Here is a 15903-nt window from a genome sequence, read left to right as displayed (position 1 = left end):
TAACTTCCAGGTACAGTACGAACCCTAGAATAAACTATATATATAAAATATATATATTTTTTTCTCTAAAAAAAAAATTTCTTTTTATAGATATTCACAAATATTAGATTATTTAACATATTGAAAACTTTACCCGAGACTCAAGAAACTGCAAGACTCTGCTTAGAACATAAATTGCTCAACAAAATGAATTTTAAATAAACTATAATCGTCTTAATCTTTCGGTTAAAGAAAGTTGTTAAATTTTTACATTTAAAGCAAAAAAAAAATAACGCAAAAATAGAACAAACATCCGAAAAAAGTTTCGTGCCGACTACTTACACACCTAAATAAAGAATTTTTTAAAAACAATTTTAAATTAAAGTACTAAAAATAACAAACGTATGTGTTAAAAAAAATATATTTTTCACGGTAAAATGTATATAATATATAATTTTTTTTTTTAAATGGAAAAATAGAACGTTAACTTTCGTATTCATGAAAGCATTCCAACACAATGATTAACATTGTTTTTATTCCAAAATAAAGACAAGTTTAAACCAAAAAAATATGTCCATCCGATAGCATTATATGATTATCTTCCGTCATACGCTCCACAGCCGCGTCGATTTCTGATTTGCTATATTTTGAATCAGGATAATCTCGAGCAAGTTTTTCAACAACTTTTAAAAGAGGTAACGTTTGCGCATGTTCAGAACTAAATAGTGACTGAAGAGACGAACGAAATGTTTGAAATCTATAAATAAAGAATTTAACTTTAACACAATAAACACACTTGGCCTTTATGATTTGCCTAAAACTCTTAAAACTAAAACATGAAGCGCTTGTATTTTATGTAAAATAAAAACTTTTAGTAGAAAAAATCTTTAACTATACAGAAACGTCTCACACCAAAATTTTTTTTTTGAAAAAATAAATTTTATTGATTTTAGTTGCAAGCAAACTATTATTTACAGCAAATTATTAAAAAAAAAAAAAATTACAATTTTGTTCAATTTTTTCGGCAAAACCAGCCAAATTAACTTTGATGAAAAATCCTAGCAAACCTTAAATCTAACAACTCAAGAAAACCTTGTTCATTTTGAAAAAAAAAAAAACTTAACAAATGGTCTCTTTTCATACTGAACTAGAGAATGAGCAAAAAAAAAAAAAAAACTAAATTAATGAAGCTAAAACTAGTTTTTAATTAATTTTTGTAAATCTAGTAATTTGTGAAGTAAATTAATGAATTTTTGGTTGAGTTATTATGTTTTAAGTAAAGAAAAAAGAAGGTAAATTCCAAGTGTCATAAGAACAATTTAAAAAATAAACTATTGTTAAAAAACTGTATTTTAGTTGAAAGGTAGTCAACCAAACTAACATCATTTGAGCTACATTATGAACAACTGAATCATTAAAAATTTTTAAAAGTTTAAAGTTCATTATTATTCTCATTATAATTGAACAAACTTGATTGTAACTAAGGCGTTGCCAAGGACTCATTAGTTTATGTATCTAACTTAAAATTTAAATATCACAAAAAATAGAAAAAAAGTAACTGAAATAATCTCTCATCTTATTTTTATTTGAAGATCAATTCGTTTTTCAAAAAATAAAATATCTCTTTTACAGAAAAAATATACAAAATATAGAGCAAACTCGAAATAAAAAAATACGAAAATATTTTTCAATAATTGATGGAACTCGCTTTTTAGAGACCAAAAAGTTCAAAGAAAAACATACTAACAGATAAATTTTTTTTAAATCTTTATTAGTAGAAAGATTTAAAATCATATTTTGAATAAAAAAAATTATGAATATGAAAATTAAAAAAAAAAAAAATTATTATTTTTAAACTTTTCGGTTAGGTATTGAACATCCTCATCACAAAATACTAATTTTTTTAGAAGAAATGTAAGCCTTTCATTTATGAAGATGAATAAAAACCATTAAAAAAAATCTATATAATTTCACCCATTGTTAAAACTCCTCACAACAACAATCATTCAATATAGTCATTAATGAGACAAAGTTTTAAATATCAAGCATGTTCAAAATAAATATTAAGTATAACATCTAATAATGATGAATGAGCATAACATCTTTTTTTAAACTCTCTGCTAACAAGGCTGCAGCAAACAATATTAAATTGGGAGTTATTAGAAAACAAAGAATAGTGTTAAAGAGCAATGAATCAGTTGACATGAAAATTTTGACTTAAAAAATTGTACAAGTCAGAAAAACATGGGAGAGAGTTCCAAAGAATTGAAGTCTGAGGAAAATAACTAGACTAATAAAAGACAGGAAAAGTTAAGTCTTAGATAGACAGGAGTATAAAGACAAGGAGTATAAAGACAGGAGTATAAAGTTAAGTCATCAGCAAATAGAGACACTTTAGATTGAAAATTGCCAGGAAGATCTTTAATGTAGATAAGAAACAATACAAGACATTGGATAGAACCCTGGTACCCCAGAGGTTACTGCAAAGGAAGAAGAGTGTTGGCCTTCAAGGATAACTTTAATAACTGTGGTTAGAAAGAAATGATTTAACAATCTCAAAATTTTTACCAGATAAACCATATGAAGCAAGCGTCTGTAGAAGACCAGCATGCTAATTTTAATTGAAAGCTTTAGATACTTACGTCAAGAGCAATAGCCCTTACCTGGCCACCCTTATCTAATGCACATTAGAATCTTTCAGTTTCAACAGTTAGCAAGTCAGCCTCAGATCTAAAACAAGAAGATCTAAAATCATATTGATTGTCAGAGAGTAAGCTATTCTAGCTTTAATTGACAGATTTCTAGCATCTCAAAATGAGATGCTAGAAATTTGTCAATTAAAGACTCCAAGATCTTGCTGATAATAAAAAGAAAACTGATCGGATAATAGTTTGACGGGTCAGAATGTTCTCCAGAGTTTTTACAAATTGAAACTACAAATGTCATTTTCCAGCAGGCAGGAAAAATAGATTCAGTCAAACAATTATTAAATAGTTTAGAGAAAATTGAGAGAAAAAGAGAGTTCACTTTTGTAAGACCATGACAGGTTGTCTGAACCACAAGTTGTAGAAGAGTTTAATTGAGACTTTAGAAATAGAAGCATATTTACACTGATTTCTTGGCCTATTTACATTGATTTCTTGCAATAATAAAAAGGCATTTATTCTTAAGAGAGTTATTTTTTTTAGAAAAAGATGAAAAAATATTTTATAACAATTAAATATAGCAGTTGCACAAGAAGATGAAAACCATGGAGTAGAATGAGAATTGACTTAGGACTAATGAGAAGGAGCAAAAAATTGAGGTTACAAAGGAGGAACATTTATCAGCAGAGTAACAAAAGACATAAGCGCAAGGATTATCACTATAAGAAAATCATGAAAAGAATATCAGCCATGATATTCTTTTCATGATAATGTTAGTCTGAAGAAGTACAAAATGAAAGATTTACAAAGATCATTGCATGATTGGAACCACCTAAAGGAGAACAATGAAAAACTGAACATAAGCTAGCTGGCTTCAGAAGTTTTAGAGTCAAAAACTAATTTTTTTGATTCATATACAGTAAGAAATATTCAGTAAAAAACCACAAATAACTACAAGCAAATAAACGTAAAACATGAAGTTTTAAAAGATATAAACTAAACTATGTTTAGTTTATATCTTTTAAAATTTCGATAAGCATAACAGAAAATGCATCTAAATAAACAAGTTACGAATGTAAAAATAACAAAATATAAAAGTAAAACAAACTCATTCTTTTCTTTTTCATGTTTTTTTTTTTAATTTCATGTTTAATTTTTTTTATTCAAAGTTTTTTCTACTTTTATCTTGATTTCCTTTTACTTTACATTAAATACTTATTTGTTTATTTATTTATTAGTTTCCTTTTTCTTTTCACAGTCATGAAGTTCTTTGACTTAATTATTTATTTTTAGTTTACTAAAACTAATGAAATGTAAAAAAAATGTTAACTATTAGCTAAATTTATAGTTCAGCATTTTTTTAGAAAGATATTAATTTGTTGATCATTGCAACATGTTAATCATTCATTAATTGTTTATCATTGCGCCATGAAAAAAATTGTTAATCATTCCAATAAAGAAAACATGTAAAGATTTGTTGATCAATGCAACATGAAGAAGATAGTCTGACTTTTCAATTTTTACATAAAGAAATAATTAAAATTTTTTGTTGTTGTTGTTCTTGTAATAGATTCAAAATTTAAACAGGTCATGTCTAAAAATATATAGTAGGTGCAACCTGCTCACTTTTCAGTAAATATATGTACATCTTATCTATCATTATTATTATCTTATTATACCAATCTTTTCAATGTAGCCCTAAATTCATGTGTGCAAGTGAAATATATATATATATATATATATATATATATTATATATATATATATATATATATATATATATATATATATACATACATACATACATACAAATACACTATAAAATTTGTATATATCAAAATATTACCACATCTATATCAAGATATTATGATATACAAATTTTATAGTGTTTAAAAATATAAACAGATACAACAAATAAAAACCTAGCTTCTGTAATTATTGGCTTCGTCTTAACTGCATCAACTGTTTCAGTTCCAGATACTGTTACCTGATCATGTTTGGAACTAAGTGCTTCAACTTAATAAAATAACAAAAGTATTTTAAATTTTCTAAGCTTTTAAAACAAAACAATTATAAAAATTTTGAAACATTTTATTAATCAATTTTAGGATTCAATAGACTCACCCTGGCTGTCAACTTCTTGTAAATCAAAATCAAATGGATCATATCCTTCATCGCCTGGCACAAGTTTCATTTTCTTTGTTTTTTTATCCTCATTATCTGATATTTTTTTCTTTCGTTTTTTTTGCTGAACTTCATGTTCAACTTCAGACTCAGAATCACTACCTGAACCTCTTTTCTCTTCATTTTTTTTCTTTTTTCCTGTACGTTGCTCAACCTAATTACATTCAATTGCAAATAAAAAACATAACTAAAAAAAAATTGATTAATTATGTGATTTAAATGCATAAGCAATTATTAAACAAATAGAAGTAAAAAATTTAGAATAAAACCTTATGAAAGTATGCAAACTCCACCATTTCAATAGCAGATTCTGCATCAACCTAAAAGTTTAAACCAACTTTGTAGATAATTGAAATTTTTAAAATAACAGCCAAAACAAAAATTTTCTCAAATCTTTACTAAAATTTGAATTATATATGTTTTATATATATATATATATATATATATATATATATATATATATATATATATATATATATATATATATATATATACACATATATATTTAAAATATATTTAAAAAATAGTTATACGCTGCCTTTTTTATTAAAATCAATTTATATTATTGTTTTTATGGAACTTAAATTTGTTAGCAAAAAACAATTAAAACTCTAATCACTACCTGCATTGTAATTGTAATAACACTATAATAGTTATTATTTTATAAGAAATATTACTAATAGTACATAAAAATGTGCGGTAATTTTAAAATTACCCAATAAAAAATTTTAATTGGTTGATTTTAAAGTTTACGCATATTTTTACGTACCATTAGTAACATTATTTGAAATGATAAACTTTTTATAAAAAAAAATACATATTAGTTTAAGTTCCTAAAGTTTTTAATATTATTTAAATATCCACTCTATTTTTTCTAGATGGTTTTCTACTTCAGTTAAAATTTGGGATTACTTATGGTGTTTGAACAAAGAATGATGAACAAAAAATGAATATATAAATACAAGGGTGAATATACATTCATTTTTTACATGAACAATCATCTAAAAAATACTTCTCTATGACTAATCCACATTTTATTTTCTATTAGTTATACAAACTCTGTAGTTGTCAAGTATTATATAACTAGGTTGACAGACAATTTATGCCTATACAATTTATTGTAAAAGCTTAATGTTAAAACAAAACAAAATAAAAAAAAGAATCATAAAAGTTATAAGTGCATTAAAAAAGTAATAACACTATTATTGTTTTATAACTTTTATAATGCAGTTAGTGACTAGTTAATTGTTCTGTTTTTTACAACTATTTTGCTTGGAAATTTAAGTTAATTAGCATATATTTATATAAATTTAAGTTAATTTGCATATATATATATATATATATATATATATATATATATATATATATATATATATATATATATATATATATATATATATATATATATATATATATATATATATGTATATATATATATATATATGTATATATATATGTATATATATAAAAACATATATAGACACACACATATCATAACTATCGCTATAACATATATCGTAACTATCGTTATAACACATAAAACTTAAATCTCATATATTTTTGACTTTAAAGTCAACCTATCATTGCACTTCATACTATCTCACTACATGATGAACATCACACACACGAAAAAAAATAAATAAATAACTTGAAAAAAAAAAAAAATTCCAATTTTTAAACTTAGTATTTTGTATTAATCTTTCAGTTATATTTTAAATTAGTTTTCATGATTTTATTTTAAGGGTTTCATGAATATTTTTAGGGTAATTTAAAAGGTTTAAAATTTTGAAGGTCAAAAAAGCAAACTAAGATAAAACAAGTTAAAATAATTTCAGAATTTTTAAAAATTTATTAAGTATACATGAAAACTATATTTAAGGTTGTATGTCATTTTATGTTTTGAAATTCTGTGTCTTTTTAGAAATGATTAATAATCTAATCATTCTTTTAGAGTTTAGAAAAAAAAATTATGTTTAATTTTAAAAATTGATTACGCAGTTTACATTCTTAATGTATTCAATATGGTAGCTTAATTCTTAAACTGAAACAATTGTGTTTAGCTGTAGCTTTAAGAGAATATTGTTCAACTTTTCATCTTCCATACAAATATTTAAAAAGTCAATTGTTTATTGCCAACCTTATAAGACTTTTGAATTTTAATATAAAGATTGGTTTACAAAGTAATTTGAAATTCTTAAAGATAATCAAATTTAATATGTTGATATAGGGAGTCCAGCCTTATTATATGAAGAAAGTTCAGACAGAACTAAACAAAGATAAGTTGCACCAGTTCTTCAAATTGTTAAAAATGGTCAGACTTTACTATTACATACTGCAAAACAGTCTGGGAACTTAACTGAAACATGTTTTCTACCTGCTGAAAAATAGCATCTGTGGTTCCAGTTTTTAAAAACTCTAGAGATTGCTCTAATCCCAATTGACCAATCATTTTACCTTCATTAATTTTATTTACTGATCGTTTTACTATTAATGAATTCTTTATTCAACAGCTAATATCTCATCTTGAACCACTTATTAGTTATTAACTGTAATAACACCAACTTATTAGTTCATAGATCATCCTAGTCATATTTTAAAAATCCAGATAATTGTTTGGATGAAATATGCGGAAAAAATCAGGAATTTATTTTTCATTATTTTCTTTTTAATTTCGCTTTTAGCTAAGTTGTTTCTAATTTTTTGTGTGACACTTTTCATAATTTTTCTATGAATGATGAGTGAAAAAGCTTAAAAAACAAATATATTACAAAAATATATACTTCAACTCGCATGTATTGAAAATATTTTGGATATCCCGAAAAACTAAAAGTTGAAAAAAATATCCCGAATTCCGAAAATATCTGGAAAAAGATAATTCCTGTTAGTTATTGAAATAACAAAAACATATTAGTTATTAATTGTGATAACAACTTATTAGTTATTGATCACAATAACAGAAAAATTTAAATGGAAAATTACTATTGTTCTTGGTATACTAAAGATTTTTTTAAAAAGCCTGATTTGCTGGTCTTCTCCATTATCTCCCTCCATACAATGACCTGGAAAATTTTTTTGAAATTGTTTAGCCATTCCTTTCTAACCACAGTATAAAAAGTTGATTGACCACTCCTCTTTTATTTCCAATAACCTCTAGGGTACCAAAAGTTTTTATCCTTGATCCTGTGTTGTCTTGTATTATGTATTAATTTATGTTTTCCTGACTTAAAAGTTATAACTTATAAGTGACTGATAAAAACTTTTGGTTTTATAAGTCTTCTGTCAACCTTTTTTTCTTCTCTTCTTTACTCTCCAACATAAATAGCGGTTGTTTTCAGACAAAACTGGGAATTTGTTTTAAAAGAAAATTCATTACAAAGCTTGTATTACAATAAGTTTGCAGAATTATATATAATGGTTAAACAAAGAAAAAACCAATTAAAAAAAAACAAAAAAAAACAAACAACAAATTGTATTCATCATTGCAAAAACTATTTTAAAACTTACACTTTCTATAGTTTTGCTCATCCGAGCCTTTGCGTGAGCCGTTGATAATCTGATTAGTGTTTCTAGAGTACGAGCGGTAACTGGAGCTGTCTAATTTAAAATGATAAATAAAGATAAATAATAAATACAAAGTATAAATTTAAAAAAAGTTTAATAATTTTAAAATCATACTTTGCATTTTCCTGTAGCATTTTCATCATCCTGATCTCTTAGGTCAGCATATGCATTTACTATGAGGTCAATTGCTGGTTTACTCAAAACAGGCTGACATTTAAACAAGAAAAAAATTGATTTACCAAATTTTCACATATAAAAATAATATATAAACATATATAAAAGGGTAATCCAAATAGAAAAAAGTTTGCAGGGTATTATACTCTTGCGCCAATACCTAATTGTAACATAAATAGAGTAACAAATTACATTTATTTGCATTACTGCAATTGATTTTTTTTGTGAATTTTTACTTTTTAATTATATTTCAAAATGTGTACTTTTACTTTTGCTCAAGATTTTTTTAAAGTATTGCACTTTGCTACATTTTAAAGTATTGCACTTTGCTACATTTTAAATCATGTTACTTTTAAAGTATTGCACTTTACTACATTTTAAAGTATTGCACTTTGCTACATTTTAAATCATGTTACTTTTAAATCATATATCTGAGTAAAAAAATTACTGTGTAGTAGTATTTAATTTCACAAAAAGTATGATTTTTTAGTCAATAAAAATTAGAACCTGTTTTATAAATATTATTTCCTCATAATTTTCATAAATGTTTTAAATGAAGTTACAAAGATTTTAAAAACGTGCTTTGCTTAAGTTTCAAATTTTAATCTTTCTTATAGAATTTTGAAAAGAAATTTAAAAGAAAATTTATAAATTATTATGTTTAAATTTTATACAAAAATTTTATTAAACTTGTTGTTTTCAATTAATTATATATCCTAATTACATAATTACTGGCTTTACTTTGAAGATGTTTCTTTTAGATGCTACTTGTATTTAAGAAAAAAGTTATTTATTCAAAGCATTTTTTTTCATAAATGAATAACACGCATATCATTGCAAAATGTAATGATAAATTTGCCAATTCTATGTTTCTGGAAATCTTGAACAAAGAAAAAAATTTAACTGATAAAATGAGTTTAAAATAATGACACTCTATTGCCTAATAACTTCACTCTATTGCCTTTCTCTTTGTTCTATATCGATCTCCTTCATCTTAAGACTCCAGTCTTTTTGATGTTATTTCTGATCAAATTGACTGAGCTGTTTCTCTTTATCCTTCACCCAATATTATTGTTGTAGTAACTTTAATGCTTGTCACTCTGAATGGCTTGGCTCTGGTGTCAGGTGTTAAAGCCCACAACTTTTGCCTTTCTTAATCTCTATTACAAACAGTCTACTTTCCAACTTGCTTTCCAGACCATCTGAATCATTTACCTTCTATACTCAACTTATGTCTTGTTTCTGGATCCTAGTCAGTGCTAAGTTTCTCCACATTTTCCCTTAGGTGCTTCACGGTTTGATCTCTTTAAAACTATTATCTCATTCTTCTTCATCATCAGAGTCCCCTATGATTGTACCTATTACAACTACCTTAAGATGACACTCTTTCTGTGATTTTCTTTGTGATGGCCCTTGATTGAGTAGAAATCTATTGTCTTTCTGCCAACAAATGTACTTTTAATGTAACTTGTTGGATTCAGGCTGGGATGGAATCTTTTATTCCCTCAACTCAAGCCTCGCTCTTTTCCATGGTTTTCCTCTCATTGTACTGCTGCAAATTCCAATTGTAACAATTACTTTCATTCAGAAAACAGGTGTCTGTTTGCTATTGCAAGAAACCATTGTAAAAAGGTTTTGTCTAATGCCAAAATCTTACAAAATCTTGTATATTATCTCAAAAATTAGGCTCTCGTGACTTCTGGAGAATCTTTAACAATATCTATAATAAAGGCAAATCTGTTATTTTACCTCTCTTATGTGGTTCGTATTTGGTCACCCCACCTAGAAACAAAGCTGAATTGTTTGCTAAGAACTTTTTATCAATATTACCTCTTGATTCCACTAGTCGGGTTCTACCAAATATAGAAGACAAACAGATTGATCCATTGCTTAACCTTCATGACTCCAGGTTCTGTATCTAAAGTGATTTTCTGCTTAGACTCTTCTACAGCTTGTGGTCCAGATAACATACCTATTATAGTTTTGCTAAAAAGTTCTCCGGAGCTGTCCTCTATACTTTTAAAACTATTTATCGAGCGCTTATCAGAATCTTGTATTTCAGCTTGGTGTAAGTGGCATCTGTTATCCCTATTATCAAAAATTCTGGAGAGCGATCTTACTCCTCTAACTACCACACCATCAGTCTTCTTCTTATCATAAGCAAAATTTTTGAGTCTTTAATTAACAAACACTTAATCTTTTATCTTGAATCTAATGACATAATTTCTAATCTTCAATATGGATTTTGGTCTTTTCATTCTACTGCGGATTTGTTAACAGTAACAACCAATAGGCTTTATTGCGCATTAGATAGATGTAGTGAGGTTAAGGTAATCTCTCTCAACATTTCCTTTGATAAAGTTTGGCATGTTGTTATCATCCATAAGCTTTCTTCTTACGGTGTATCAGTCTTTAAGATTATTGAATCTCTTCTTTCTAATTGTAGAATAAAAGTTGCCCTCAATGGACAGCATTCTCCTTCATATCCTGTAACTTCAGGGGCTTCTCAAGGTTCTATTCTTACTTATCTATACTCTTTTTATATTACATTAACGATCTCTCAGAAATTCTCACATCTAAGGTATTGTTCACTTGATATATTATCATTTATTTTGGGGCTCTCGGTGGCTGGTGAATTTTAATTCAGATAAATTTTTTTTAGCTAACTGTTATCGCAATAATCTAGATCCTCCAATATTTATGAATAATAATGTACCTGAAGAGCCATCAACCTTTTGTCTTCTAGGATTAACTCTTACTTCCGACCTTTCTTGGAAACCATATATCAAATCAATTGCAAAATTAGAATCTGGAAATGTTGCATCTCTTTATCATGCTCACCACTTTCTTACGTTGTATTCTATTCTATATCTCTGTAAATCTCAAATTCGTCCTTGTATAGAATACTGTTGCCATATTTGAGGCAGATCTTCGATCTGTCTCAAATATGGCAACAGTATTCTATACAATGATGCCCTTTCTCTTTTGGACAAGGTGCTAAAACGCATTGTAAACATAGTTAGACCTGCTTTTGCAGCCAACATCCAACCATTTTAACGTCATCGTAATGTTGCTTCTCTTTCTCTTTTCTATAAATACTATAATGGTACACTGCTCTAAAGAGCTAGCATACAATGTACAAGCTGCAGAACACAGTCATACATAATGGTGCACTTTACTAAAACACAATCTTGATGTTTATCTTGCTTGGATTTTAGCTATAGACACTATGTTTAGGTTATGCCTTACAGGCTGTTTTCAATACGGCATTTGGTTCAGGACCAGAGTTAAGAATATATAGACATTTTAAGAAACAACTGTCAAAAATAAATCATATCAGTTTTCATACCTGCCAGCAACTCATTTTTCATATATATATATATATATATATATATATATATATATATATATATATATATATATATATATATATATATATATATATATATATATATATATATGTATATGTATATATATATATATATGTATATATATATATATATATGTATATGTATGTGTGTATATATATATATATATATATATATATATATATATATATATATATATATATATATATATATATATATATATATATATATCAGGGATGCGTAGTCCCAAAAGGACTCTGGCTTTATATCTCTACTTTTTCCAAGTCTGTAGTGTCCAGACGCTCTAAACATAATTGTTGATTTATGATCTGCAATAAGAAAAAAGTTCATGAGATTTAATGACTTGAAACTTATTGTTTTTAAGCCCGGAGTCCTGGAGTCCTTGCCGCCATTATACCTAAGGACTCCAGTTCAAAAAGCAATTGTTCCTCTAACCTAAAACTCTTGATTTTTTTCCTATTAGTAGTCCATAAACTTATTTATACTTTTAGAGCTCCTGGATACCAAAAACTAGGATAAAGTAATCTTTTTGTGACTTTCAAATCCAGAGTCCTTTTTGGGACTCCGCATCCCTGATATATATATATATATATATATATATATATATATATATATATATATATATATATATATATATATATATATATATATATATATATATATATATGTATACAGAGGCATGGTGGCCCCAGAAGTTATGCAGGATTCCCACATGGGCTTTTCACTTTTTTTATTAATAGCGTAAAACCATATTATTTAACAAATTTATTTTAATTGAGGTGTGGGAGTACCGCAAATATTTTCAAATACAATTTGATATTACATCTTAACATATTACTTATTTACGACACATTTTTATTACTATTAATTTTAGGTAAATTTAAAATAAATTATAAAGATTCCAAAGCTTTAAATTTATCTATTTTCATTATTTTAATTTTGTTTTATTTTTGAAATGAAAAAACAAAAAAAAATAGCATTTTCGGAAAAAATATGAAATACTTTCAATTAAGTAAGTGCTAAATGAAACTACATTATAAAAACTTTTATGTTTAAATTATGTCAATAACGGCACCATTTTTAGAGCGGCGTTTTGCTGTTGTGAGTTTATGCAAAAATGTTAAAAAAAGTTAAAACACCGAATTAAACAAAAGTATAAACTATCTATAAAAAGAATGTCTTATTTTTGAAGATTTTCAATATTTATTTAAAAAAAAAAATTATTTATAATTTAAAAAAATTTATATTATTATACAATAAAATATACATTATATAGTAATAGAAAAAAAAAAATCTTTGATTTTTAATTTTGTGTTAGGCTATGTTCTTTAAACAATAAAATACTAATCGTATTTGCTTGCGGTAAATTATGTTTTAAGAAAATCAGAACAAAAGCGTGGTCGCTGCATGGTATTGTTACCATTTTTTATTTTGAAGTATTAGAAACAATATTAATAATTACAAATTACAAATACAATAATTAATAATTGCAATATTAATAGGTACAATACTATTAATTATAAATTACAATATTAGTGATTACAAATATTATTAATTACAAATGTATTGCAAACAATATCAATAATTACAACTGTTATCTCAACTTGCAAGTTTGTATTGATGATTTATTAGAATAAGGTCAGTTATTATATATATATATATATATTTGTTTTTTTTTCGTAAGGGCCTTTACATCAAGCATATATGGTAAAATCCCGCATATATAGGCCTTTTAATAAAAATCCCGCATGGGCTTTTTAGAGCCACCACGCCCCTGTATGTATATGTATATAAGTATATATGTATATATATATACAACCCTCGGAATTAGGAAAAATGAGGTCGGCAAATTATTGCCGACCTCAATCTTATAGAGGTCGGCAAAAATTATTTTATACAAAGGTCTGACTATAAAACATAGAAATGAGGTCGGCAATTTTTTGCCGACCTCAAACACTTTCAGGTCGGCAGTGAGGTCGGCATTGCCGAATGCCGACGTTAATTCCGAGGGTTGTATATATGTATATAAGTATATATGTATATACATATATATATATATATATATATATATATATATATATATATATATATATATATATATGTATATATATATATATATGTATATATATATATATGTATATATATATATATATATATGCATACGTATATGTGTATATATATATATATATATATATATATATATATATATATATATATATATATATATATATATATATATATATATATATATGTATATGTATATGTGTATATATATATATATATATATATATATATATATATATATATATATATATATATATATAGATATATATATACATACATATATATAAATATATACATACATATATATATATATATATATATATATATATATATATATATATATATATATATATATATATATATATATATATATATATATCAGGAGACAAACATCAGACAGCATTTAAAACTTTTACATGAAAAGTCTAATTTCTTTCAAATTTTTATTAGAATGTCACTAAATCTAAGCAATAAAATAAAAAATTACCTTGATATTTTTTGCAACGTGTATATACTTTTTCATAAACGGAATTGATACAAACTTTTCTTTTTTGCTTCCTTCTCCATAGAGTTGTGAATCTTTTTTTGCATAAACACGTGTGACCTCCTCATCATCTTGTTGTGCATCAACAGCATCAAATGTTGAAAGTGTTTCACAGTTATCGCCAAATGGAAGAGCTTAAATAAAAATGAAAATTGAAAAAAGTTTGAAAAACATTTCTGAAATGTTCAAAATAATATGTAATAAAAAATCAAGTACGCTCTCCATCTTGCTCTCCTGGATTCCGATATCGATGCATTCGTAAAACATGTTCACTGATCTTCCGATCACTTTCTGGATCCATCTTAAATATTAATTATACTTATTAATCATATTACAATGAAAATGTATGTAATACAGAAAATCAAATTTATATATATAAAAAAAGGGTTGGATGTAAAGTACTTTTTTTTTTTGTTTTCTTTAAATTTTTATTTTTTGAAAACAAATTCCCAGCTACTAATTGCAAGCTACTACTTAAGTTTGATTTAAGAAAAACAGAGTAAGAAAAGTTCAAGACATTTGACTGTAAAAACTTTAAATTATCAAAACAAAAAGATAAAAGAGAACTGCAGAGATAAAAAACTATAAAAAATAAAGGCAAATATAAACCGTGTTAAAGAAACATATTAGCTATTAATTAAAAGAAACATATTAGCTATAAATTAGCTACTGCAGAGATTTTACAACAAAGTGATTTTAATGCCTGAGCTCGAAGAGCCCAAAAAAAAGAGAACTGCAGAAATAAAAAAACCATAAAAAAAATGTTAATAGAGTAAAAAAACTAAAATAGTTTTTGAGCGTTAACTCATGATTAATTAAATTTTAGTTAAAAGAACATGAGATAAAAACTCGCTTGATCAGAAACCAAAGCAGTATTTGTAGAAAAGAGAACAAAATGGAACTTTACAACAATAAGATCAAGGCTCAAACCAGACAGCTAAGGCGGGTCCAGCAACTGTTTTTAAACCTTGCTAAAAAAGTAAGAGCATAACTAAAAAAAAACCAGCCCAAAAATGACACCAGCATTCTATTCAAAAATGACATCTGTATTCTATTCAAAAATGACAAAAGTATTCTGTACAAGATCAAATAAAAAACTTATAGAGATAAAGAATGGAAAAGAAAATTAAAAATGGCTTGATAAAGAAAAGCAACCTCAGCAGAACTTTGTAAAAGAGAGAAGTTAAAGGTAATCCCAAAAGATGCAAAGTAGAGAACTCAGTAAGTATGATGTTATCAAAGTAGAGAACTCAGCAAGTATGATGTTATCAAAGGGATACAATATTGTGATAACAATTAGCAGTAAAAAAAAGTTTGAGAAACCATTACAAGCTCCAACAAGCTAGCACAGAAGAGAAATAACA

At 25.7% G+C, this 15903-nt stretch overlaps 1 protein-coding gene across 1 annotated transcript in view; it reads right to left on the bottom strand.

Moving 5' to 3' along the window:
* Nucleotides 1-384: 384 nt before the first annotated feature.
* LOC100198097 (DNA replication licensing factor MCM3) overlaps nucleotides 385-15903 on the bottom strand; it is a 72846-nt gene continuing 57327 nt past the window's right edge. Inside the window, exons 14-21 of the mRNA XM_065795945.1 lie at nucleotides 14756-14840; nucleotides 14483-14673; nucleotides 8483-8575; nucleotides 8312-8401; nucleotides 5077-5127; nucleotides 4748-4961; nucleotides 4546-4639; nucleotides 385-736 (exon numbers count right to left, since the gene is read on the bottom strand). Of these exons, the coding sequence (XP_065652017.1) occupies nucleotides 535-736; nucleotides 4546-4639; nucleotides 4748-4961; nucleotides 5077-5127; nucleotides 8312-8401; nucleotides 8483-8575; nucleotides 14483-14673; nucleotides 14756-14840 (1020 nt within the window). The 3' untranslated portion in view covers nucleotides 385-534. The remainder of the gene's footprint in view (nucleotides 737-4545; nucleotides 4640-4747; nucleotides 4962-5076; nucleotides 5128-8311; nucleotides 8402-8482; nucleotides 8576-14482; nucleotides 14674-14755; nucleotides 14841-15903) is intronic.

The sequence above is a fragment of the Hydra vulgaris genome, chromosome 04, assembly GCF_038396675.1.
Source record: "Hydra vulgaris chromosome 04, alternate assembly HydraT2T_AEP".
Lineage (NCBI taxonomy): Eukaryota > Metazoa > Cnidaria > Hydrozoa > Anthoathecata > Hydridae > Hydra > Hydra vulgaris.
The sequence above is the reverse complement of the archived record's forward strand: the minus strand, read 5'-3'. Positions and strand labels throughout refer to the sequence as shown.